General features: G+C 50.5%; 6 protein-coding genes and 1 pseudogene across 8 annotated transcripts in view; 3 read left to right on the top strand and 4 right to left on the bottom strand.

Moving 5' to 3' along the window:
* Positions 1 to 25019, top strand: part of TBRG1 (transforming growth factor beta regulator 1) — a 202480-nt gene that overhangs the window by 138128 nt on the left and 39333 nt on the right. The window lies entirely within an intron of this gene.
* On the top strand, positions 757 to 1668 carry LOC309516736 (histone H1.3-like). Its single transcript, XM_082195551.1, has one exon. The coding sequence runs from the start codon at positions 822 to 824 to the stop codon at positions 1509 to 1511; it is 690 nt and encodes a 229-aa protein (XP_082051677.1). The 5' UTR covers positions 757 to 821; the 3' UTR covers positions 1512 to 1668.
* LOC309515923 (histone H3.2) lies at positions 2432 to 3770 on the bottom strand. Its single transcript, XM_082194236.1, has one exon. The coding sequence runs from the start codon at positions 2931 to 2933 to the stop codon at positions 2523 to 2525; it is 411 nt and encodes a 136-aa protein (XP_082050362.1). The 5' UTR covers positions 2934 to 3770; the 3' UTR covers positions 2432 to 2522.
* LOC309517179 (histone H4 pseudogene) lies at positions 9155 to 9777 on the bottom strand (annotated as a pseudogene). Its single transcript has one exon. The product of its transcript is annotated as a histone H4 pseudogene (transcript).
* LOC309517180 (histone H3.2) lies at positions 9818 to 11200 on the top strand. Of its 2 annotated transcripts, none has more exons than XM_082196264.1 (2): positions 9818 to 10020; positions 10118 to 11200. In XM_082196264.1, exon 2 carries the CDS (start codon positions 10651 to 10653, stop codon positions 11059 to 11061), a length of 411 nt encoding a protein of 136 aa, XP_082052390.1. In that variant the 5' UTR covers positions 9818 to 10020; positions 10118 to 10650; the 3' UTR covers positions 11062 to 11200. The 2 variants fall into 2 exon arrangements, with proteins under 2 accessions (XP_082052390.1, XP_082052391.1); XM_082196265.1 differs by having other exon boundaries at positions 9819 to 9961.
* LOC309517001 (histone H1.3-like) lies at positions 12104 to 13158 on the bottom strand. Its single transcript, XM_082195985.1, has one exon. It carries the CDS (start codon positions 12991 to 12993, stop codon positions 12304 to 12306), a length of 690 nt encoding a protein of 229 aa, XP_082052111.1. The 5' UTR covers positions 12994 to 13158; the 3' UTR covers positions 12104 to 12303.
* LOC309516999 (uncharacterized protein C19orf85) lies at positions 16865 to 21320 on the bottom strand. The gene is made up of 3 exons (XM_082195984.1): positions 21133 to 21320; positions 19506 to 19799; positions 16865 to 17983 (listed from the first exon to the last, which is right to left on the bottom strand). Exons 2-3 carry the CDS (start codon positions 19703 to 19705, stop codon positions 17470 to 17472), a joined length of 714 nt encoding a protein of 237 aa, XP_082052110.1. The 5' UTR covers positions 19706 to 19799; positions 21133 to 21320; the 3' UTR covers positions 16865 to 17469.

The following is a 25019-nucleotide window of genomic DNA, read 5'->3' as shown; positions in this document are numbered from 1 at the left end:
CAGTCATTAGACACTTAAAAACCTCCAGCACCCATTAGTGTGGCAAGGAGAATGCTAGTGCCATAGAATGCCATGGGTGCTTTCAGAACTATATGTTAGGATCAAGATATATTGTCAGGCCATGAAAAGGAGTGAGATAATTTAAAATAAATAAAGAAATATTTTTATACGCCCTAAAACTGAGGGCCTTTCTGTGCGAGGCAACTTCTCTCTGGGCCCAAAGTGAATGAATGAATGTGTTACTTGGCCCAACTCGAAGCGCTTTTGCGCAACAACGGCCGCTCCGGAGACGCCGGGTCCCCCACCAGCGGGGCGCAGACCCCCCCGAGATTGGCTCGGCGCTTTTCTCGGGCCCCCGATCGCCGCGAGAAGTTTTTAATTTAGCCGAAAAAGGCCCAGATTTCGCGGCGCCAGGCGCGCCGAGCGGGACTCGGCCGCGCTTCTGCCTGGTTTCCCCCGGCGCGCCGCCTCCCCGGCCCGCGAGGCGGCCGGGCTCGGAGAGAGAGGCTCCCGCGGGTCCCTTTCGCCCGGGGCCCGGCGCGCTGCGAGGCGGCGACGCGGCGATTTGGGCCGTTTTGTGGCCCTCAAGAAACACAAAGTTGCAGCGGGGACAGGAGCCATGTCTGGCTGCGGAGGAGAGCGCGGGGTCTGCGAGCGCACCAATCAGCGCGCAGCTCCGCCCCTATAAATAGCAGGCAGCTCCGGGGCCGCACTTCAGACTTTACTTTTCGGTTCCGAGAGCTTCTAGCCCGCAGCCCGCCGCCTCCTCCTCCTCCTGCAGCATCAGCCCCAGCGGAAAGCCGTCGCGAGCAGAGGCGACCATGTCGGAGACTGCTCCCGAAGCGCCCGTGGCCGCGGCGCCGGCCGCCAAGGCGCCGGCCAAGAAAGCCAAGAAGCCGGCGGGAGCCGCCAAGGGGCCGCGCAAGGCGTCGGGTCCCAGCGTGACGGAGCTGCTGACCAAGGCGGTGGCGGCGTCCAAGGAGCGCAACGGGGTGTCCCTGGCGGCGCTCAAGAAGGCGCTGGCGGCCGCCGGCTACGACGTGGACAAGAACAACAGCCGCATCAAGCTGGGCCTCAAGAGCCTCGTCAGCAAAGGCACCTTGGTGCAGACCAAAGGCACGGGCGCCTCGGGCTCCTTCAAGCTCAACAAGAAGCAGCTGCACGACACGGCCAGGGACAAGGCGGCGGCGGCCGGGGCCAAGAAGAAGCCGGCCGCCGGGCGCACCAAGAAGGCGACGCCCAAGAAGCCCGCCTCCGGCTCGGCCAAGAAGCCCAAGAAGCCGGCCGCCAAGAAGAGCCCCAAGAAGGCGGCCGCTGCCAAGAAGCCGGCGGCGGGCGCCAAGAAAGCGGCGGCCAAGAGCCCCAAGAAGGCCAAGGCCGCCAAGCCCAAGAAGGCGGCGCCCAAGAGCCCCGCTAAGGCCAAGGCCGTCAAGGCTAAGGCCAAAGCCAAGCCCAAGACGCCCAAGGCCCGAGTGGCCAAGCCCAAGAAAGCGGCGCCCAAGAAGAAGTGAAGAGGCCACGCCACTCCCGCCCGCCAGCAGCCCTCGCCATCCCAAAGGCTCTTTTAAGAGCCACCCACTTTCTCACCCGGAAAGAGCTGACTTGCGCACCAGAGGTTCTCCCCATACTTTGAAACTCACACACCCCTCTCGCCCGCTTCTTAACAAATCAAGGGACGCTGCAATCCCTGTGCGCACTTGCACCCTAGTCTGCGCTGCCACTTCGGTGCAGCTACGCACAGGATTGAGTGGTTCGCCTCCTTAGTGGTTTGGGGTACTTGGTTTTACAGGGCAGTAGTGTACAGTACTGTAGTTTCCTTGAGCGTAATTACTCGTGTGCCTACTCCTGTGTTGTCAGCTAAGAGTGAATTGAGGGCATTTTAATAAGTCTTCGGTGGTTCAGACTTAAGAGTGAGCAACAGTTTCGCGAGGGGGTCTCGAGTGCAACAAAGTTTGGTATACGAGTTCCAGGGTGTAGACACAATTTCCCGCTAGCTATATACCTTACTCCACTCCGCCCACAAGAATGAACGCTGAAATTCCAGTACGCGCTTGCGCCAGTCGTCACTAGTCATCATTTTCCCAGATCCTTAAATCCCCTATATCTGCAGCCTGAAGGAGCTGCTGCCACCCTTGTCAATAATTCAGTGCTTGACTCCGTATAAACTCACGATAATAGGATAGCGAGGTCTCCTCCTTTGCTATACTCTCCTAAACCCTATCCGCCATGCACCCACCCACCAGTGCCCATTCCCCCCCCCCAATCTTTTCACGTCCTTCCTCAAATGTTAACGTATAGTGGTTACGCCACACCAGAGCTTGAAATCGTAGCGCATTACTGAAACTTCTAAAAAAATGCAGTAGAAGCCATACCAGGGATAGCCCGTTACGTATTTTGGGCAGTATAAACAGACAGATCGCTGCAGCAGCAACCAGCTCTTTAAGTGAAGGAGTGGGTGGCTCTTAAAAGAGCCTTTGGGTTGTTACGAGTTTGCCGAAATGAATTGTAATACTGTAGTTTTTTTAAGCCCTTTCCCCGCGGATGCGCCTGGCGAGCTGGATGTCTTTGGGCATGATGGTGACGCGCTTGGCGTGGATGGCGCACAGGTTCGTGTCTTCGAACAGACCCACCAGGTAAGCCTCGCTCGCCTCCTGCAGAGCCATCACCGCAGAGCTCTGGAAACGAAGGTCCGTCTTGAAGTCCTGCGCGATCTCGCGCACCAGACGCTGGAAGGGCAGCTTGCGGATCAGAAGCTCCGTAGACTTCTGGTAGCGACGGATCTCGCGCAGCGCCACCGTGCCCGGCCGGTAGCGGTGAGGCTTCTTCACGCCCCCCGTGGCCGGAGCGCTTTTACGCGCAGCCTTCGTGGCCAGCTGCTTGCGCGGCGCTTTGCCACCGGTGGATTTGCGGGCGGTCTGCTTGGTCCTGGCCATCTCTCCAAGGAAGTCAGCAACAAAGTTAACCTCTCTGCAGTACTTCGAAACAATGAAGGCAGCGGCTGGGCTGGCGGATATTTATAGCCGAATCCTCGTGGTCCTATTGGCTGAGGTCCGCAACGCAGCCGTTGAAAAAGTTTGAATATCGCGGGCTCTGCCCTGGTTGGACCAGTGATGGCAAAGCTTTCTGATTGGTTGATCCTCCTTCTCGCACGCCCAGTCTTTGTTCTCCGGAGTGAGGACCCTCCGGGCCGCCTCTTGCTTTCTAGCAGTAAACATGCCATGCCCAGTCACATCCCGCAACGATTCACAGATTCACACCCGGAAAGAATGCGCGCGGCTCCTGTGTTGTGCTTGAAGAGTCATAGCACAAGGAGGAATTCCCTCCAGTGCGGATTCTCCCTCGTTATTCAACATGCATAACCTTAACATTCGTTTTATTAGAGCTGCATAACCTAAGCACACTCAGAAGGGGGGTGTGGACCCCGAAATAGCTCCATGGAAATTACTCCCTTGTTAAGTGGAGCTAGGATTGCTCCCTAATTATAGGAGTTGTCAGTGTCACATTTAATTCCTATTATATCGTCGAAGTAATTCATATCAAACTGACAAAAGTATATCCCCCCCCCCAAAAAAAGGATTTTTATCTCACCTTTCAGCATAAAAAAGTGGCCCATGTTTTAAGAGAAGGAACACCAAAGATGGAGATGGAAGAGGGGGAAACAAGATCATGCACTGTAGTAACAAAATTTTGTAGTAAAGAGGAGGAATTGAAAAATTTGGAGAGGAGTCTAAAGTTCCTAGTATTTCAGCACAGCCAACATACGTGGGGGGTGCAGTCAGTACCATCTCAATGCTGAGAGTATGGTGCTGATAATGTCAAGGTTGCAGATTTTATCCCCATAAGAGACAGCTGCATATCCCTGCATTGCAGGGGGTTGGACTAATGCATTCCTTCCAACTCTATTATTTGATAAGGCAATACATAATGTATTAAAATCCATGAAATTCTTCATTAAAATGTGTAGTTAATAATCCCCTACTCTGGCATGGGGTCAAATGCAAGCCTTCAGGTTTCCAACCAATCCTAGGGACTCCCCCAGGCCACATTGGTCACTAGGTCTGTCGTCCCCCCCCCCCCCTTTGTGCTTTTGCAAATGGAATAGATTGCAAATTTGGAATGGATACAACTTGCTTGCATGGAGGGAGAGGCATGTAAGTGTGTGTGCATGTGTAGGAACTTCTCACATTTGCATGGCTAGAAGGTAGCCTAGAAGGTCAGCCACACCTATTGCTCCACCCACTTTTTAATCCTGCCCCACCCCATCCCTTGCATGTGGCCCCCAGTGGGCTGCCCACAAATGAGTGCGGTCCTCTGACAGCAAAATGTGCTGCTCACTGCTTTAGAGCATGAGTAATACATTAACCAAATGCACACTCCTCCATCTCAGTGGCACAAGTCATTTACAACTCTGCTACGTGCTTAGCTGTTTAAGCCAACATTTTGCCGCTGCAGTTGAGTCACTTCATCAGCTGGGGCTGATGGGCTAGGAACCACAGCTGGGACATGCTCTCCAATTGCTACAGTGTGAGGGGCAGACTTGCCCTTTTATATTTTGTGAACTGCCCTCCTCATGTATTCAATAAGATTTTCACAGGCATATAAACTGTGTAGGGCAAGGATGAGGAACCCATTCCCTACCCCCGACCCCCACCAGAAATAAATGGTTGTGTTCCATCAGCCCCTGTCACCACAGATTATTATTTTTATTCCCTTGTCTACCCCACCTTTCCTACCAGGAACTGAAAGTGGCAAGCATGGATTGCTCTCCCATTTTATCCTCAGGAAGCGGGAGGGGGGGCGTTTACTGGTGGGATGCAGCAGGAGCTTCCTCTACACACTTGATGCTCACTGACATTATTGTGGGCGCATGAACAGAGCTTGTTGATGTAATAACAACAAACACATCTAATCAACTCCCATTTGCCCCCACCAACATCCAATAAATGTGAAATATACTCAGAGTCAAGAGTGGATTTCATGTTCTTTATTCACCTCATAGAGGTGAGGAGGAATGTAAGTTCCTCCAGAATGTCTGCTTTATATAGATTATTTACACAATGGGCCCCATGTGATTGGCTAATTCTAGGATTCTCCTGTAGGCCAATCAGGTTGCGGATTCACTTCCACCTGGAGCTGGATTGGGTGGCTCCTGTGGACCGATTAGACTGCTGCATTCTGGATCCTATTGTTCTAGGACCAATCAGACTGCTGCCTTTTGGATCCTATTCAACTCAGTACTCAGTACATAACACCCCTCCCCTCTAAGTTCCAGTCCTGCCTGGGAGGTTGCATTCATAGCCCTCAAGGTATGCCAGCCACCTACGTGTGCGTTGCGGCCTGGGGTGTTCCCTGGTCAGGGGTTCGGGTTTTGGCTGTGTTCCAAGGATGCTGGCTACAATGGGGCCGCTTGGTCTGGCGCAACCGGCTCGCTCAGTCGTGGCTCTGGTTCCAGTGTCCTTTCGGCCTCATGGGTCCTTTCTGTATTTACTGCTTCTGCCTCCCCTGTTGGCCCCTCCTGCTCTACGGGCCTCACTGCCCCACTGTTCCCTTGGGACTCCTCTGACCTGTCCTCCTCCTGGTTTTCTCCTTGGAATCGTCGCCATAGCTGGTCGCAGTGGCGGCGCCAGCATTGCCCCCCCCCCATTAGGACCTTGGAAGACACAGGGCCAGTGACCCTGGTAACTGTGGCGGGTACCCATGCTGGGCCTGCCCAAAATTCTTTGCGTACACTGGGTCCTGGGCCACAAAGGTCCGGGGGTTCCTGCCTTCCCCCACCACTACCTCATCCTGAGCTCTGTTGGGGTGAAGGCAGTCCAGTCTGGTTGCGAGGCGCTAGCCCATTAATAGTTCAGCGGGGCTCTGGCCAGTTGTTGAGGTGGAGGTCCTGTGCTGTGCTAGAAGGAATGTGGCCAGGCGGTACTCCCAATCCCCTTACGTCATGCGGTGGAGGGTGTCCTTGGTGGCCCGCACCATGCGCTCTGCTTGGCCATTGGTGGCAGGGTGGAATGGTGCCAAGCGGATGTAGCGGATGGCGTTCAGTGCTGTGAAGGTCTGGAATTCTCCTGACGTAAATGCAGTTCCGTTGTCCGAGATGAGTGTCAGGGAGCCCGTGGGTTGCAAACAGCCTGCGTAGTACCCAGATGGCTGTGGACGTCGAAGTGGACGGTACCAGTGCGACTTCCAGCCATTTGGTGTAGGAGTCCACCACTATGGAGAATGTTTTCCTCTGAAAGGGGCCAGCGAAGTCCACGTGCAGGCATGACCATGGTGCTTGGGCGGACTCCCAGGACTGGACTTGGGCCCTTGGGGTGGGGGACCTGGGCGGGATTCTTGGCAGGCCTGGCAATGTTTGACCCAGGCCTCTATCACTCTGTCAATCCCTGGCCACCCCACATAACTCCGGAAGAGGGCCTTCATTCTCACAACCCCTGGGTGTCTCATGTAGGGCTGTCAGGACCCTTTTGTGGAGGGGATGGGGAACAACGACCCTGCTTCCCATAACAGGCACCCCTTGTGGGCTGACAGTTCATGTTTATGGGTTGTGTAGCCCACGAATTCAGACCTGGGGCTGCTGCTGGGCCATCCCCTCCACACCCAGTTCTGGACCCAGGAGATGATCTTATCTTTCTTGGAATGGTGCGCAACTTTTTTCCCCCCACCATTAAATATTTATTAAAGGTTTTAAACAATATAACTTCTTGTGCCTGAATGGGGTGGTTGGGAAGCAACTCCAGGCTAATAACCTCTTGCACAAGCGCTGGCTTGGGGCCTGTTTCTGGTAGTGGTAGCCTGCTGAGGGCGTTCGCGTGGCCCATCACCTTCCCAGGGCGGTGAATCAGTGCATTCTCATTAAGGCAGCTGTGGTCTGTGTGCTGCTTGAGTGTACCGCTGTACTTGGTGCGCCTCCTCCCTGACAGATCCTGAGTCACTGGTGAGGTTTTTGTGGTGGACCCTCGGTTGGGGCAGCAGGCTCAGCCGTGCCTCTTGCATCGACCTCTTGGCAGCTTCAGTTGCCAGGGCCTCCTCCAGAGCGACCTGGAACGTTAGGTCCTTCTTGGCATAGAGGCGTCGTTGCAGCTTCTTATCCTTCAGGCCACCGACGAGGCGATCACGAAGCATGTTCTCCAACTCTGAGAAGTTGCAGAACCGGGCAGCTTGGCGGAGGGAGGTCACAAACTCAGTTATGGTTTCCCCAGGGGCTTGCCGCTTTGCATAGAAGGCATTTCGACAAGCCACTACCGAGGGCTGTGGTGAGAAGTGCCCCTTCAACCGTTCCATTATTGTTTTGTAAGGAACAGTAGCGACGTCTTCAGGCGCAAGGAGAGCCCGGGCAATTTCAAACGTCTCCTCTCCACAGACACTGAAGAATATCGCCCTCTTCTTGGTGTCTTCTTCGTTGGTGACCCCTTTGGCTTCTAGGAGGAAGGTGAAACGGGAGGTGTATGCTTCCCAGTCTCCTGATGCAGTGTTGAATGGCAAGAAGCTGCTGTCGGTTGCCATTCTGAGTTCCTTGGGACCTGGAGCTGAAGCCTGGATACATGGTGCAAGGCAATGGTGTGACAGCCTGGATACAAGGTGTGAGGCAGCAGTGCAGCAGGTGGTGGTGCTGCAGGGCTGTGTGTGGCGGTCAGCTCGGTGGGATCCCATCCTTGTTGCTAGTGAAATATATTCAGAGTCAAGAGTAGATTTCATGCTCTTTATTTAGCTCATAGTGGTGAGGAGGAATGGAAGTACCCCCAGAATGTCTGTTTTATATACATTATTTACACAATGGGCCCCACATGATTGGCTAATTCAGGGAGTCTCCTGTAGGCCAATCAGGTTGCGGATTCACTTCCACCTGGAGCTGGATTGGGTGGCTCCTGTGGACCAATCAGACTGCTGCATTCTGAATCCTATTGTTCTAGGACCAATCAGACTGCTGCATTTTGGATCCTATTCAACTCAGTACATAACAAGATGTATTTTGGAATATGACAATTTTTAGCATCACCCAAAAAGTGCCCTAATATGTACTTTGTCCATTTTGTTTCTCCTATCTCTAAGAATCTGAGGTGAAAGTAAACAGGCAAGGTTCTGATACTATTTTTAATTGCTGCTCAAGCCAAACCGCTAATTAGCACTACACAAACTGGAATATATTTGTATACCTGGTGTAACCAGCTAAAATCAATATACACTTTACTTGTATTTCTCTTTACTTTTGCTCTCTAACTTTAATAGGTTCTATGTGTGTGCATGACGAAACTGTGTTAACTGCTGGTTCTTGCTAAGAGTTCTGATGAACTCAACAGCTTTGTCTGATTTCAATAACTGGTACTCCTGAAAAGGTATTGCTCAGCAACCGCTCGCCTGTCCTAAGACACCAACAAGCCACCGGTACATCATTTCCCCCCAACATTTTTAATTTTTTTTTTCCAGAGTTAAGGGGCCAGCTCAGTTACCGTACTTTCTTATATGCTCCATTCAGCATACAAAGCGACGCTTTGCACATGCGTAGTCAGCACGGAAGGCGGGGCAAAAGGAGATAAGAATGAAGTCTCGTGATTTGTGACGCGTTTGGGTGGAACCAATCTAAAACCCCCGCGTTGCTTTGCAATTGGATAGCTACTAGAAATCCCGCGTTTTTTCTATGCCATTTCTGGTTTCTTTGTTCATGGATAAACGCGCCTCCCACTCCCCAATTTGCAGTATATCTAGACAGACGATTAAATCACGCGTTAAAAGGGGTGTTATGTTAAGAAACACACGAGGCAGGATACAGAGCTTTTTTAAATGAAAAGGGAAAACCTATTTGAGGACGCGTAGGTCTGGGGGGAAACAGCTGCGAGATCTGCCACAAAAAAGCCTTGAGAAAGGAAATGGCGACCAGCAAGACTCCTTTATTAACGTTCTAGATGGGGCTTAAAATTAAACAAAGCAAGGCGGGAAACAGGGGGTGGGGATTTTATTTAATTAACCCAGAAAATAGCAAGCTCACAAGCTCCCACTACGTATTTAGTTTTAAAGAGGAAACCTCAGTCGGTTGCTACAAAAGTAGCGCAAATGTGACAAGAAAATATCAAAAGCTGGAAACCAGCCCAAGTTCCTAAACAGTAATGTTTCCTTTGGCAACCTCAATCTATAAGGACAAGGCTACATTGCTACCGAAAAGTCGCAACACATTCATTTTATCACAACGTTGCTTTTTTAAGATACAAGCGAGCGCAGCTCTTTTTATGAAAGCGTGGGTGGCCCTTATAAGGGCCTTTTGGGTTCTTGAGTCTATGAAGGGTTTTGAAAAGCTTAGCCACCAAAACCGTACAGAGTACGACCCTGGCGCTTCAGAGCGTAGACGACGTCCATGGCAGTCACGGTCTTCCTCTTGGCGTGCTCGGTGTAGGTCACAGCATCGCGAATCACGTTCTCCAGAAAGACTTTGAGGACGCCTCGGGTCTCTTCGTAGATCAAGCCAGAAATACGCTTCACGCCTCCGCGGCGAGCCAAGCGGCGGATAGCAGGCTTGGTGATGCCCTGGATGTTATCACGAAGCACTTTGCGGTGCCGCTTGGCGCCTCCCTTTCCAAGGCCTTTGCCACCCTTTCCACGTCCAGACATCTCTGCTGAGCAAAGTCTCTGCTTCTTAGACGAAGAAAAAAGGAATGAAGCTGCAGGAACAACGGCACGGGTATATATAGCACTGAGCCCGACCTGAGTGAAACCCGCACAAAGGGCGCGTGTTCTGATTTCACCACGCCCCACTTCCGTCAGCGCGCTCGTCATAGTAGCTCGGCTTCTTCACCAATCAAGCAGCGAGGGTTTGAATCTGACCAATCAGATTTTCTTCTTACTTCACGTTATTTGGGTATGCTTGGAGCCTCAGTAAAAGATGCTTAGCAGGCGAAATTATACGCAATTCATACAGGAAAATTGTTCTTCTGCATTTTGCTTTTAAGAGGGGCAATTTTTTACGTACCACCCGGTAAGTGGGTATCAGCCCAAGGAGTAATACCGAGGCTGAAGTGGCGAGGCAAGAAATCGGTTGGTGCCACTTTAATCGCCCGCTTTAAATACTAGCCGAGTCGAGGAAATGATTTATTAAAATGCCGTTCTAGTATTAACTGCTTTCTTTTCCCAGCGCTCACTTCAGTGTGACATCCGACGCCGACACCCCCGGAGGCGCGCTCCTCTTTCCAGACACACGGATGCCAAAATGCTCGAATGTTCCTTAATCGTTCTTTCCTAACTAGGAGAAGCCACAGAGCCCCTCTTTAATTAATATTCACCACCACAGCAGTCCGAGGAAGCCTCGCTTAAAAAGATACATAATGTGGATCTCACGACCTGTTCCCTAAGTGTTACAAGTTACAGAAAGCTCAGCGCCGCTCAATCTTCTGATGCTTTTTCGCTACAGAAACGAGATCATGGAAACCAAGTATCATTGGCTCCAATGAGAATGAATGACGAGAAAGCTCTGACGAATGGAAGAGGAGCAGCTTTTGTCCAATCATGGTATAGCCCGGCAACTTGAAAAATATGTATCATGGCTGTTTCAGCCAATCAGGTCAAGAGGAGGTTGCTATAAATATCCGGGATTCGGATCTGCTTGCTCATTCATTTCAGTCTTAGACCTGTATTGCTTCGTCCTCCTTATTTGCTGCTGGCGAGAGAATGGCTCGGACCAAGCAGACCGCCCGCAAATCCACCGGTGGCAAAGCGCCGCGCAAGCAGCTGGCCACGAAGGCTGCGCGTAAAAGCGCTCCGGCCACGGGGGGCGTGAAGAAGCCTCACCGCTACCGGCCGGGCACGGTGGCGCTGCGCGAGATCCGTCGCTACCAGAAGTCTACGGAGCTTCTGATCCGCAAGCTGCCCTTCCAGCGTCTGGTGCGCGAGATCGCGCAGGACTTCAAGACGGACCTTCGTTTCCAGAGCTCTGCGGTGATGGCTCTGCAGGAGGCGAGCGAGGCTTACCTGGTGGGTCTGTTCGAAGACACGAACCTGTGCGCCATCCACGCCAAGCGCGTCACCATCATGCCCAAAGACATCCAGCTCGCCAGGCGCATCCGCGGGGAAAGAGCGTGAGGCAGCACCTGCTACCTCGTAGCCACCCTTGCACCCCCTCATTACCCCAAAGGCTCTTTTGAGAGCCACCACATTCTCCTCCGGAAGAGCTGGGACTCGCTTCCGTTTCTATGAACCCAAGTAAAGTTGCTAATGTTTAGCACAACTGCATACGTTGGTCCCAACATCTATCACGGACACACGCCGCCCCGTCCCCCCTTTCACAATCGTTTTTTTCAAAGGAGTGGGAAACACACTGAGCGGGAAATTGTGTGTCTACACCCCTGGAACTCGTACACCAAGCTTTGTTGCACTCGTGTCCCCCTCGCAGAAAGAACCCTCTTGGCCACGCTTAAAAGATGCTGGCTTAAACGGATATTTGGTCGGAAGAAGACAGGTTCTCCGCGTCTTAAGAATCGATAATTCTAATACTTTTAAAAAATGCATGCTTAGTTGATGGCGCTGCAGTAATCCCGCTCAAACAAGCCACTGCCTTTCACACTCAAGTAACCACAGCCACGAAGCTGTGCGTAGTTGTCAGAAGTGCCAGCGCTGTCTATTGTAGTGTCAGTGACTGCGTTCCTATTAACTGCGGGCGGGGTGCGGGCACTGTCCAAAGGCCAGTCCCGGAACCCATGTCGGCGCCCCTTGTTAGGGTGCCAGACATAGGTGGCAACTCCCTGGGTTCCCGAGCACCCACACAATTCCCCATGAATGAGCACCCACCAATCTTGGTGCTAGGGCCATGTACGCCATGCACCCAAGGTCGCGGGGAAAGTTGTTACCCCTGAAGCCCGATGGCTTAACGTGCGGCGAGCTGCTAGCGTCCACTATGCTGTATAAGTGCAGACAGGGATTGCAGCGTCCCTTTTATTTTTGATTATTAAAAAGCAGGCGTGCGGGCGAGGTGTGACTTTCCAAACCCCCAAGTACGGGAAACCTCTCGTGATGCTTATGATGCCTGGTACATCCCTGTAAAACCAAGTACCCCAAACCATACCGCTAAAGAGGCGAACCGAACCTCTAACCCTGTGCATAGCTACTCCGAAGTGCAGGCGCAAACTAGGGTGCAAGTGCGTCCCTTTATTTTTATTAAAAAGCGGGCGGGTGGGGGTCTGATTTGACTTTCCAAATTTCCAAGAAGGGAAAACGACTGGTGACGCTGGAGCAGCGCAAGTCAGCTCTTTCCGGGTGAGAAAGTGGGTGGCTCTTAAAAGAGCCTTTGGGATGGCGAGGGCTGCTGGCGGACGTGGCGTGGCTTCTTCACTTCTTCTTGGGCGCCGCCTTCTTGGGCTTGGCCACTCGGGCCTTGGGCGTCTTGGGCTTGGCTTTGGCCTTAGCCTTGACGGCCTTGGCCTTAGCGGGGCTCTTGGGCGCCGCCTTCTTGGGCTTGGCGGCCTTGGCCTTCTTGGGGCTTTTGGCCGCCGCTTTCTTGGCGCCCGCCGCCGGCTTCTTGGCAGCGGCCGCCTTCTTGGGGCTCTTCTTGGCGGCCGGCTTCTTGGGCTTCTTGGCCGAGCCGGAGGCGGGCTTCTTGGGCGTCGCCTTCTTGGTGCGCCCGGCGGCCGGCTTCTTCTTGGCGCCGGCCGCCGCCGCCTTGTCCCTGGCCGTGTCGTGCAGCTGCTTCTTGTTGAGCTTGAAGGAGCCCGAGGCGCCCGTGCCTTTGGTCTGCACCAAGGTGCCTTTGCTGACGAGGCTCTTGAGGCCCAGCTTGATGCGGCTGTTGTTCTTGTCCACGTCGTAGCCGGCGGCCGCCAGCGCCTTCTTGAGCGCCGCCAGGGACACCCCGTTGCGCTCCTTGGACGCCGCCACCGCCTTGGTCAGCAGCTCCGTCACGCTGGGACCCGACGCCTTGCGCGGCCCCTTGGCGGCTCCCGCCGGCTTCTTGGCTTTCTTGGCCGGCGCCTTGGCGGCCGGCGCCGCGGCCACGGGCGCTTCGGGAGCAGTCTCCGACATGGTGGCCTCTGCTCGCGACGGCTTTCCGCTGGGGCTGATGCTGCAGGAGGAGGAGGAGGCGGCGGGCTGCGGGCTAGAACCTCTCGGAACCGAAAAGTAAAGTCTGAAGTGCGGCCCCGGAGCTGCCTGCTATTTATAGGGGCGGAGCTGCGCGCTGATTGGTGCGCTCGCAGACCCCGCGCTCTCCTCCGCAGCCAGACATGGCTCCTGTCCCCGCTGCAACTTTGTGTTTCTTGAGTGCCACAAAACGGCCCAAATCGCCGCGTCGCCGCCTCGCCGCGCGCCGGGCCCCGGGCGAAAGGGACCCGCGGGAGCCTCTCTCTCCGAGCCCGGCCGCCTCGCGGGCCGGGGAGGCGGCGCGCCGGGGGAAACCAGGCAGAAGCGCGGCCGAGTCCCGCTCGGCGCGCCTGGCGCCGGGAAATCTGGGCCTTTTTCGGCTAAATTAAAAACTTCTCGCGGCGATCCGGGGCCAGAGAAACGCGCCGGGCCAATCTCGGGGGGGTCTGCGCCCCGCTGGTGGGGGACCCGGTGTCTCCGGAGCGGCCGTTGTTGCGCAAAAGCGCTTCGAGTTGGGCCAAGTAACACATTCATTCATTCACTTTGGGCCCAGAGAGAAGTTGCCTCGCACAGAAAGGCCCTCAGTTTTAGGACATAGAAAATTTCTAAAACATAATTGTCCTTTCCCCTTTTCTTTTCTTTATTGTGATACTTAAGACCTGGGCCCCTAAGGAACCCACAACATTTTAAAGGTGACCCATTAGTTCCCCATAAGACACTGTTGATTTGATTGGTTTCTATTGTCTAGCACTGGAACATGAGAAATGTTTTTATTAAAAGTTATTTTCTCTTCCAACTTCCCCCCTTCCCACATCATCACATTGTTTGCTCTTTATTTTATATTTGAAAGGGGATAGCATATATAATATGCTGAAATATATGGAACATAGAGGGCACTAAATGGCTATAGAGGCCAGTGCCTCTGCCCATGGATGAATGGTAAATGAACGAAGAGCAGAATATTTATTCAGAACTGCAGGATTATGATGCTGCATTAAAAAAATAAAAATAAAAAACCCAGAAATCAGAATACAGATAAGCAATACAGTGGTACCTCGGGTTACATACGCTTCAGGTTACAGACTCTGCTAACCCAGAAATAGTGCTTCAGCTTAAGAACTTTGCTTCAGGATGAGAACAGAAAGTGTGCTCCAGCGGCACAGCAGCAGCAGGAGGCCCCATTAGCTAAAGTGGTACCTCAGGTTAAGAACAGTTTCTGGTTAAGTACGGACCTCCGGAACAAATTAGGTACTTAACCTGAGATACCACTGTACCTGAAACCTCTGTTATTAAGCCAATTTTAAGTTAGCCTCTAATATCATTAAATCCTTCTGCAATTTTGGCATGCTCCATACATCTCTTTGCAATACCGTATTTTTCGCCCATAGGATGCACCGGCCCATAGGACGCATCTAGTTTTTTTTTTGGGGGGATAAAGAAAAAAAATTATTTCCCCCCAGGCGCGGGGCTGGGGCGGGGGAAGCCCAAGCTAACCCCAGCCCCCAGAACAGGCTGCTATCCGCAAGCTGTGGGAGAGCCGCGCGAAGTCGCACGGCTCTCCCACGGCTAGCGGAGGGCTGCGCGAAGCCCGAAGCTTGGGGCGTGCTGAGCTCAGCGCGCACCAAACTTCTGGGTGCTGGCAAGCTCTCCGCTAGCCGTGGGAGAGCTGCGTCTCCCACGGCTAGCAGATAGCTTCCTGAAGCCTGGAGAGCGAGAGGGGTTGGTGCGCACCGACCCCCCTCACTCTCCAGGCTTCAGTAAAAGCCTGCATTCACCCCATAGGACGCACACACATTTCCCCTTCATTTTTGGAGGGGGGAAAGTGCGTTCTATAGGGCGAAAAATACGGAACATCTCTTGCCCTTACAGTCTTATAAAGTACACTTTAGGGCACAGTTCTTGCCAGATGTTGTTTTTGGGTTCCCGTTCCCATCAGCCACAGCCAGCATGGTCAATGGCCAACCAGGGAGGGTGGGAGTTGTAGTCCAGCAGCATATTGGAAGACTCCATGTTGTTTAGACTGTAGACATAGGATCAGTGGCGTAGCGTGGGTTGTCAGCACCCGGGGCAAGGCAAGTAATTTGTGCCCCCTAACCCGTGGATTTGTGCCCCCTAACCCGTGGATTTGCGCCCCCTAACCCCCAGATGTTGCGCCCGGTGTGGCCGGCCCCCCCTGCGCCCCCCACACTACGCCACTGCATAGGATGGATACAATGCAGCCTAGTTACATTTCTATGTTTTGTTACTTGTGGTAATGCCTTAATCCCCCTTCATGGTCCTCATATAATTTTCTAACGAGTGAAATTAATGCATTTGCATTCCATTTCAAATAAAATGGATTTTTTTAATTAAAAAAAGCAGTCCTTTGCCTCCTCTGAAGGAATGCTTTTTTAAAAAAGCCATAGCAACCATAAAAAACAAGCAAAAGATAGCGTTACAAAACTACACAGGATCACGCCTTGTTTAACCTGTGCATGCAACAAATGTACATGACTCACATCAAGGGGTCTTCTTGGAGAGTTACAGCTTACGTCACAAGAAAATTTATTTATGGGAGAAAACTTGTGTGCTTTGAGGAAATGGGAGTTCAGCTTAGTTTTATTTCCATTCTCCCAGATTTTTAAATTGCCCACTTGTATAATAAACATAGGGTGGTGCTGTGGTCTAAACCACAGAGCCTAGGGCTTGCTGATCAGAAGGTCAGTGGTTTGAATCCCTGTGACGGGGTCAGGGTGAGCTCCTGTAGCCCTGTCCCAGCTCCTGCCAACCTAGCAGTTCGAAAGCACGCCAGTGCAAGTAGATAAACAGGTACCTCTCTGGCAGGAAGGAAAGCGGCGTTTCCGTGCGCTGCTCTGGTTCGCCAGAAGCGGCTTTGTCATGCTGGCCACATGACCCGGAAGCTGCATGCCGGCTCCCTCGCCAATAAAGTGAGATGAGCGCCGCAACCCCAGAGTCGTTCGCGACTGGACCTAACGGTCAAGGATTCCTTTACTTTTTTATAATAAACATAGCAGCAGCTGGTTTACTGAAACCACGGTGTGATATCACAGCCAGGATGTGAATATTTATGAAATTCCTGGGTTCTACTCTTTTGAAACTGCGGGAGGCAGTGGAAGACAGAAGTGCCTGGCGTGCTCTGGTCCATGGGGTCACGAAGAGTTGGACACGACTAAACAACTAAACAACAACAACTCTTTTGAAATGGTGGCAGTGAGGGAATTTCTCCCTCTCAGCCTCATGTACCTTTGCAGAGTTGTTGTAGATAAACATGAATGCTTTGCATCTTTAGCATCTGTGCTATGCAGGGACACAGAAATCTTACCGAAGCTATCTCTTTTTTTTATATCTATCTATCTATCTATCTATCTATCTATCTATCTATCTATCTATCATCTATCTATCTATCTATCATCTATCTATCTTTCATCTATCTATCTATATTTCTATCAAAACCACACCACACGTTCACACACAACTTTCCTTGCAAAGCCACTAACTTGCTCTAGAAGCCATGAAAGCCTAGGGCCTGGGGTGTTACTTGAAATACAGGAATGGGAAACCTGTGGCTCACCAGATGATGTTGGACTACAATTCCCATTAGCCACAGCCAGCAGTCAACACTCAGGGATGATGGGAGTTGTAGTCCAACATCATTAGGAGGCCCCAGCAGCAGATACCATGATGGGGCTGTCTCTCTCGTGGCACAGTGACATGCCACATGGCCCTGGTCCTCACTTAAAGGGATTAAATGTGGGGAATACATGACACACAAGATATGGATAATAATAGAACAGTCCACTAGGTGGCAGTAAGAAACAAACATTTAATAGTCACATCATTGAATCAGATGCATAAAATTCAGAAAGGGACATTATTAGCAATTTTAGGCAGAGCAATAATTAACTTTCTGCTCTTCAGTTGAATCAGTTAAACAGCAAAGCATAGTTTACATTTACATACCTTGAGCATAAGAAGAAAATACTTGGAGATGAATATATAAAGCCAACAAATGATTTAATTAAGTTGTTTCGTTCCTCTTTCAGAACTATTGAGTACAGTAGATTACCTGAGAGGAAGGAAAGGAGAGGGTTCAAAAGGGAAAGAATGGCTGAGAGAAGAGAAAGGAAGAAATGTTTCCTCTAGACTTTTCCAGTTTCCCAACTCACTCTATGGAACATTAAATGGACAGCACAGCACAGAGATGTTGAAGACTTCTTTGGAAAAGGTGCGTACAAAAATGCAAATATTAAGGAATATGATGTACAAGGATACATGGCACTGGGAGAACTGGCTTGCAAACAGGTGTCCATTAGGCAAGAAGAATGCACAGATGAGGATAAATGAACACAAACGTGTGTATGAACCCTCCACCTTGGACCAAACAGGACATTGAGATGGATGTTATATCTGGAGGTCAAGTCACCATGTTTCCAGCTCCCAGAAGGGCACGCAGTTGTCATAGTCAGAAGCCACCAGAGCCCCTGGGTTGGAGGCAGGAATGGAGCATTCAGATGCCCCCGGAAAGCACTGGTCTGCAGCTACTAGGCAAGCTCCACAGGCTGCAGAACCTTCTCCGTTGGACGGCAGGCCGGATGGCGCATTATTACATCCCAGCAGGCACGACTCTAAGGGATCAGGACCACACAGAGACAAGGTGTTGCTTGCCGGTTCCATCTCCTCGGTGATGGGCTCGAAAAGTTCATCTGGTCCTGACATCAGGGCATCAAGGGAGAGAGCCCAGCTGGGGCTCGGGTCGGGAGCCACAAACGCTTCTGCTGTGCCCAAAAAGGAGCCAGGAGGAGCCCGGGCGGGGGGTGGGTTGTTGGGCTTGGGGGGATTCATTTGCTGCAATGCTGCAGGGGGTGTCTGAGCCTCCTGGGAAAGGATGGAGGAGGCCAAGCGGCGAGTAGCAGCCTCAATGTCTGAGAAACTCCTGGGGGGAGAAAAGAAAAGGCTGTGAGTTTTCTTGCAGGCTGCAATGGGTTTACCTGAAGCAGTGCACTATGGGATACACCCAGCACCTTTTTTTTTCTTTAAAAAAATGTTTAGGGGTACTCTCATTTTCCTACTCATATTGAAATACTGCCCCTCAATGAGGCCAAACGTAAAGGTAAAGGACCCTTGATAGTTAAGTCCAGTTGCAAACGACTCTGGGGTTGTGGCGCTCATCTTGCTTTACTGGCCGAGGGAGCCGACATTTGTCCGCAGACAGTTTTTCCAGGCCATGTGGCCAACATAACTAAGCTGCTTCTGGTGAAACCAGAGCAGCGCACGGAAACGCTGTTTACCTTCCCGCCGGAGCGGTACCTATTTATCTACTTGCACTTTGATGTGCTTTTGAACTGCTAGGTTGGGATGAGCTGGGACAGCAATGGGAGCTCACCCCGTCACGGGGATTCAAACCACCGACCTTCTGATCGGCAAGCCCAAGGCACAGTGGTTATGTTTAGGGGTATGCGTACCCCTGTGCACCCCCAGAAAAAAAGCACTGGATACATCAGAGTTTCTCACCATGCCTCACAACACAGTTTGTAAGCATGCCTCCATCTCAGGGATGCATTCTTCTTCTTCTTCTTCTTCTTCTTCTTCTTCTTCTTCTTCTTCTTCTTCTTCTTCTTCTTCCCTATTCCTAGAATCATGGAGTTGGAAGGGGCTTTCCTTCCTAAAAAAACCAACCCTTTGCAATGCAGGAATATGTAGCTGTCCCTCAGGGGATCAAGCCTGCAACCTTGGTGTTATCAGCACCATGCTTTAACCAACTGAGCAATCCAGTGCTTATCACCCAAAAGATCTCCTATTTTCCCACAACAGCCCTCTGAATCTGCTTATAGGCACCAGTTTGGCATTTTTGTGGGGGGAGAGCAGAGCCATTGTCAGAGACAGATAGGCAACGCCAGGCATTTGCCAAGGCCCCCGTTGCTGTTGCCCCTCCTTTCCCCAAACCTCCAAGCTCTGCTCCTCTCCCTCTCTCCCTCCCTCCCTCCCTCCTTTGCTGTGCTATCACTGCCTGTTCCCCTGCCCTCTCTGAGCATGCGGGAAGTGACAGAGTGAGAAGACAGAGCGGAATCCTTCACTTGCCCTCTGGGTGGTTATATGTATTGAGCCCTGAGGGGGAGGGCAAGTCAACGGGCAGAAGGAACATTAGCAAGGAGGAGATGGACCACTCAGGGCATCTTGCCAAAGACTTCTCTTCCCTTCTCCCAAATAAACTCTAGAGTCAGAAGCATGGGGGTGAGGTGGGGATGGGGAGAACAGGGATGGTAGCTGTTTGAGTTCAGAAGCAGCAGTGCTTCTGAATATCTGTGGCTGCAAACTATGGGAGGGGAGATTGTTTTTGTGCTCCAGTGCTGCTTACAGGCTTCCCACAGGCCTCTGGTTGGCCATGCATGGTGACAACAGCATGGACCACTGGCCTGCTCAATCAGGGCTCATCTTATGTCCTTCAAATGTCCTACCTGCAAATCTGGTTCTGTAGGAACCTCCGGTGGTTCACTTTCCTCTTGCCGGGCCGGCTCCTGCAGGGTCTCTGCAAGGTGCGCATGACGTGGGATGCTGCTGTTGACACAAAGGTGCACAGATCCCTCCCACGCTCGTATGAAGTCAGGGGCCGTGGAGGCGCCATGGAAGGCTGAGAGATGTGGCTGCCATGTGGCATTCTCAGTTTTGTTAGGAGTTGATAGGAAGCACCTCCTGCAAAGTCCTGCTTTTGCTATGGTAGCCTGCACCTGCGAAGGAAGCTCTGATTGGGCCTGGAGAGGTGGGAGAAGAGAGCCCCCATTAGAGGAGCATAGTCATGGCATGTCCCCCCCCCCAAGTAAGCTGAGTTGCAACACCTCTTGCTAAACCCATCCATCGCTGTCTCCTTTACTGCAAATCTCTGTTGTCCTTCCTTATCCCTAGTTAAATTTGAAATAGAAACAAGAGAGACCTCTTCTGGAAGCATTAAGTCAAGACAGGATCACCTAAAATGTCACTCCTTTCTCTCCCCATTTCCTTCCAATCACTAAGCTAGAAGAGTTTCATGAACTACGAACCCCAAAATTTGGGATCCCCTCCAAACCTGTGCCAAAGCTTTGCAAAGCTGTGACCTGTTTTTTGCAGAACGTCCCAAACAGATACATCAAACTGGGATTCATAGTTAATGCTCAAAAATGCAACATTGTTGGATCCCAAATTTTGGGGTTCATAGTTAACAAAGCTATAAGAAAAGCCTTAAAGGTATATTCATCTCTTCTATCTCTCTCACGTGAACGGCAAAACAAAGATGCAATTGAACGGGGTTTGGCTCCACCCTGGCTAAACTGGCACTGCCTTGACTTACACCAGCTTCTTGTGGATAGCATTGCTTCCTTACTTGCAAGTAGTCTGCAAATGTACCGCTGGACATGTGATTTCAGATGGTGCAGAATTTATCCCAGGTTCAGAGCTGTTCAGACCCCAGGTCCTTATTCAGGCTGTATCTGCACCTTAAGGAACCAGGAAAGGACTAGGAACCTATTTTGGCTGAGGGTTTAAAAGTGACCGTTAATTTCTAGATTAGCAAAACACAAATGGGACCTGCAAGAAAAAGTGGCGATGGAGTGCAGCGTTCAGGATGCCAACTGCTTTGTTCAGTTTCCCTCTGACCCTCACCTAACAGCCTGCCAGCATTCCTTGCCTCTGAACACACACAGCCCTCACTGGGCAATTTGGGTGGGTTCACCCCAATAGACATTTTTCATGAAAAACAATTGCATGTTTTTAAATGTTGGGTCCCCTTAAGCCTGTTGGTACCTCTCTCTTGTGCCATTTGGGCTGCATAAGGATTCGTCCTCACATCCTGAATATTAGAAATAGAAGGAATGATACAAAATAGTCCTCAAGGGATTTCAGTCCTGACTTCAAGTCCTGGGTAGTGTTTTTTTTTTGGCTTGGGGTAGATTTGGCACCTCTTCCCCCCCTCCCCCATCAACACCCCCCCTTCTTGGCAGATCGAGTCTTCACACAGTTTTCGACAACATATGTACACATATGAATGGAATAAGTAGCGGTTGCCCCAATTTAAATGAAGTACCTTCCAGATCTGCTCCTAATTCCACATACCTGTCCTTAGATGAAGAGATCTGAGAAGCTGAGTTCCACGTAAAGACATCAGCGCTTGGCAATCTTCTCTCTGACTCCCTGAATGCCTGTCTGTTTATCTGTCCTTCCATCCACTACCCCAAGACTGCTCCCAACAAACTCCTTTTGTTCCCAACTGCATCTATTTATTCTCCCTCTTGTCCGAGGACTGCCTGCTTTGAGATTGGTACCCAGAACAGAGACTGATAAAGATGCTTAAGAACTCCACCCCTTTCCCTCTCCACCTCTCCCCCCCCCACCTTAAGGAAAATCATAGTCACTACCAGGCACCAGGTTGAAATTAATCCCTGTAAGGAATTTATTGGTTGTTAGTAAAGAAAGACATATTTTGTTTTTCTTTCTCTAGTTGGGGTGAGTTGGGGGTGCTAGCTCAGGCGAGACTGCAGGGAACAAGGTTTCCTCAGATACATGGTACCTTGGTTCTTAAGCTTAATCCGTTCCGGAAGTCCGTTCCAAAACCAAGGCGATCTAAAACCAAGGCGCGCTTTTCCATAGAAAGTAATGCAAAACGGATTCATCCGTTCCAGACTTTTAAAAACCCTTAAAACAGCAATTTAACGTGAATTTTACTATCTAACGAGACTGTTGATCCATAAAATGAAAGCAATAATCAATGTACTGTACTATAAAATAAAGAAGATAGTATTGTAGATGATAAAAATAAAAATATCTTTTTTTTACCTGCACTGATGATAGTCACAAAAACAAATTAACTGCAAAAGCCTCCAAAATAAATAGCAAAAACAAAAGCGCCAAGCCTAATCTGTTCCGGAAGTCCATTTGACTTCCGAAAGATCAAAAACCAAGACACAGCTTCTGATTGGTGCAGGCGCCCAGGAAACAATAGCCAACAGCCGCATCGGACGCTTGGCTTCTGAAAAACGTTCGAAAACTGGAACACTTACTTCCAGGTTTTCGGCGTTTGGGAACCAAGGCGTTTGAGTACAAGGCATCTGAGAACCAAGGTGCCACTGTATTGGATTATATTTGCCTATACCTTGCGTTACAATGCCTTTAACATGCATTGTAGAATTCTACAGTGAGACTGCAGTCCTATACTGTACACACTTACCTAAGGAGTAATCCCCATCAAAAACAATGGGATTTACCTCTCAACTGACATGCATGGCATTGTGCTGTTGAGGGCATCACAACTCAAGGTAGATCATGAGGGCTGCTGAAGAACGTAGTTAAGAAATCTGTCAGAGGAAATGGGAAGGTTGGAAACCGTCATCTCAGCATATACACATCCTTCCAGATTCAAGGCTGAGCGATGTCTGCAACCTTGAAGACCCCAAATCACTTCTGAGGCTGCGTACAAATCATATGCGTAAAATGCATTCTTACACCCCCAACCCAAGAATCCTTGGAACTGTAGTTTGTTAAGAGTGCTGGGAACTGCAGCTCTGTTTGGGGTAAGCTACCATTTGTTTGCTAATTACCGTATTTTTCGCTCTATAAGACGCACCAGACCACAAGAAGCACCTAGTTTTTGGAGGAGGAAAACAAGAAAAAAAATATTTTGAATCTCAGAAGCCAGAACAGCAAGAGGGATCGCTACGCAGTGAAAGCAGCAATCCCTCTTGCTGTTCTGGCTTCTGGGATAGCTGTGCAGCCTGCATTCGCTCCATAAGATGCACACACATTTCCCCTTACTTTTTAGGAGGGAAAAAGTGAATCTTATAGAGCAAAAAATACAATTATATACGGCTTGATTGTTAAAAAAAAAAAAAGTATTTCAAACTGGTTTACAAGAAGAACGAAATAAATAAAGGGGGGGGGGACCAACAAAACAAAACAACTATCCAAACATAATTTAAGTTCGTGATAAGCTAAAAACCATTTAATTTACATGTCAACAGGTCTGGATAGGCTTGCCTGAACAACAATGCTTATAGCAGGCATTGAAAAGAGAGCAGTGAAGGCACCTACTTGATGTCACTGGGCCAGGACTGCTGACTTAATTAACTCACTACCCGCAGCTTTGCCTCTCTCCTATCCCAGTCGCACTCCTTCTCAATCCCAACAACCATTTTACCAAAACTTTCCCATGTGTTTCTTTGTTACATGTGTGTGTGTTGCTGCCTTTTTCTACGATTTCCAAAAGCATGTATTAGGGGTTCACAGCTGGTCAGTTCCCCTGGCACTGACCAGACCCAAATCTGCTTAGCATCAGTAATGTTGCCGCCTCGTGCGCCTCCAGATCATGCCCTGGATATGGCCTGGTAATTTCCTCATGTTGGGCTGTTCTTAAGGACACAGGCCAAAGACTAGGAGGAAATGTTGGCAACCCTAATCTGTACAGAGCTGGGTGCGCTACCTTTTAAAGCTTTCAAGTTATGAACAACCTTAAATTACTTCTCCTGTAAACCGACCTGTGATTGTTGGATGAAGGGCAGTATATAAATTTAATAACTCATCATCATCATCATCATAAAATTATCTACTCATCTGAACTATCTTTTTGGCTTTCTTCCACGTTAAATCCTCCTCGCACAGCCTCTGTTCTGAGATATATTAAATCTATATCCAATTCTTTTCTGTCACACTCATCACATGATTTTTTGCCTCCCTTTTCTCCTCGTCCTGTTTGTTCTGCCCACTTCCTTTGTAAGATCCAACTCTTGAGTCCATCAGCAGCAGGCTTCCAATTAGCAAATACTTGCTACTGGGATGTGGCTGTTATTGCTGTCTTCACCAATTACAGATGTCACAGGCTTCAATGGTCTCTGGGCACTTGAGGCACCGTGGAGATGCCATCCATGGCGGGGAGTTTTGAGTTTCCGGGCACAGAAGAATGCAACCGCTTTCCCTCCCCTTCATCTTAACCCTCTGAGCTGGAGTCGCCATGATAATACAAGCAATTATAAAGCAATTACTCATAATGATGGCAAAATGCAGGCCTGAGGCTTGCAAAAAAATGAAAACGGGAGGATAAGATAGCGGGGATGTGAGCAAAGGATGCAGTGTTTGGGAGTTTTTAGTTTTAGAGAAAAGGTCAGCAAAAAGGGACAAGATAGAAGTTTATAAAATTATGCATGGCATGAAGAAAGTGGGTAGTGTGATAGGAATTTTGAGGTCTTAGATATCGTATTTTTCACCCTATAGGCCGCATTTTCCCCCCTCCAAACATGAAGGGGAAATGTGTGTGCGTCCTATGGGGCGAATGCAGGCTTTCGCTGAAGCTTGGAGAGCGAGAGGCGTCGGTGCGCACCGACCCCTCTCGCTCTCCAGGCTTCAGGAAGCTATCTGCAAGCCTTGGGAGCCCGGTGGGCGTGCCCGCCGGGCTCCCAAGGCTTGCGAGCAGCAGTCTGCAGCCCGAAGCACGGGGCGCGCTCCAGAGCACGCCCCGTGCTTCGGACAGAGGTCTGCAAGGCTTGTGGGCAGCAGCCTGTTCTGGGGGCTGGGGTCGGGGGAAGCTCGAGCTTCCCCCGCCCCAGCCCCGCGGCTGGTGGGGAGGAAATAATTTTTTAAAAAATTCCCCCCCCAAAAAAACTAGGTGTGTCCTATGGGCCAGTGCGCCCTATAGGACGAAAAATACGGTATATGGTAATGTTCATAAGTGTACCAACCAAGCACATACATAGATCAGCACAGGAAGACCGACCTGGAACCATTTTGATTCCTAAACTGAGCAAATGTTTTCTCTGCAAGGTCAAAGTGGGAGACCTCCCCATTGTCTCTTTCCTCACAAATCCTGTCTTAAGGGCACATTTAAGATATGAATAAGGTTTGAGCCTGTGAGCTGGCCCAGGAACTAAGTATTTATCACTACAAAAGACTGGCCAGGCTCCCCAGGCAATCCAATCAAGTAACCTGCCAGACAGGAGATAAACAACAACAGAAGA

The sequence above is a fragment of the Podarcis vaucheri genome (genome assembly GCF_965113315.1).
Source record: "Podarcis vaucheri genome assembly, chromosome: 13".
NCBI classification, from domain to species: Eukaryota; Metazoa; Chordata; class Lepidosauria; order Squamata; family Lacertidae; genus Podarcis; species Podarcis vaucheri.
The sequence above is the reverse complement of the archived record's forward strand: the minus strand, read 5'-3'. Positions and strand labels throughout refer to the sequence as shown.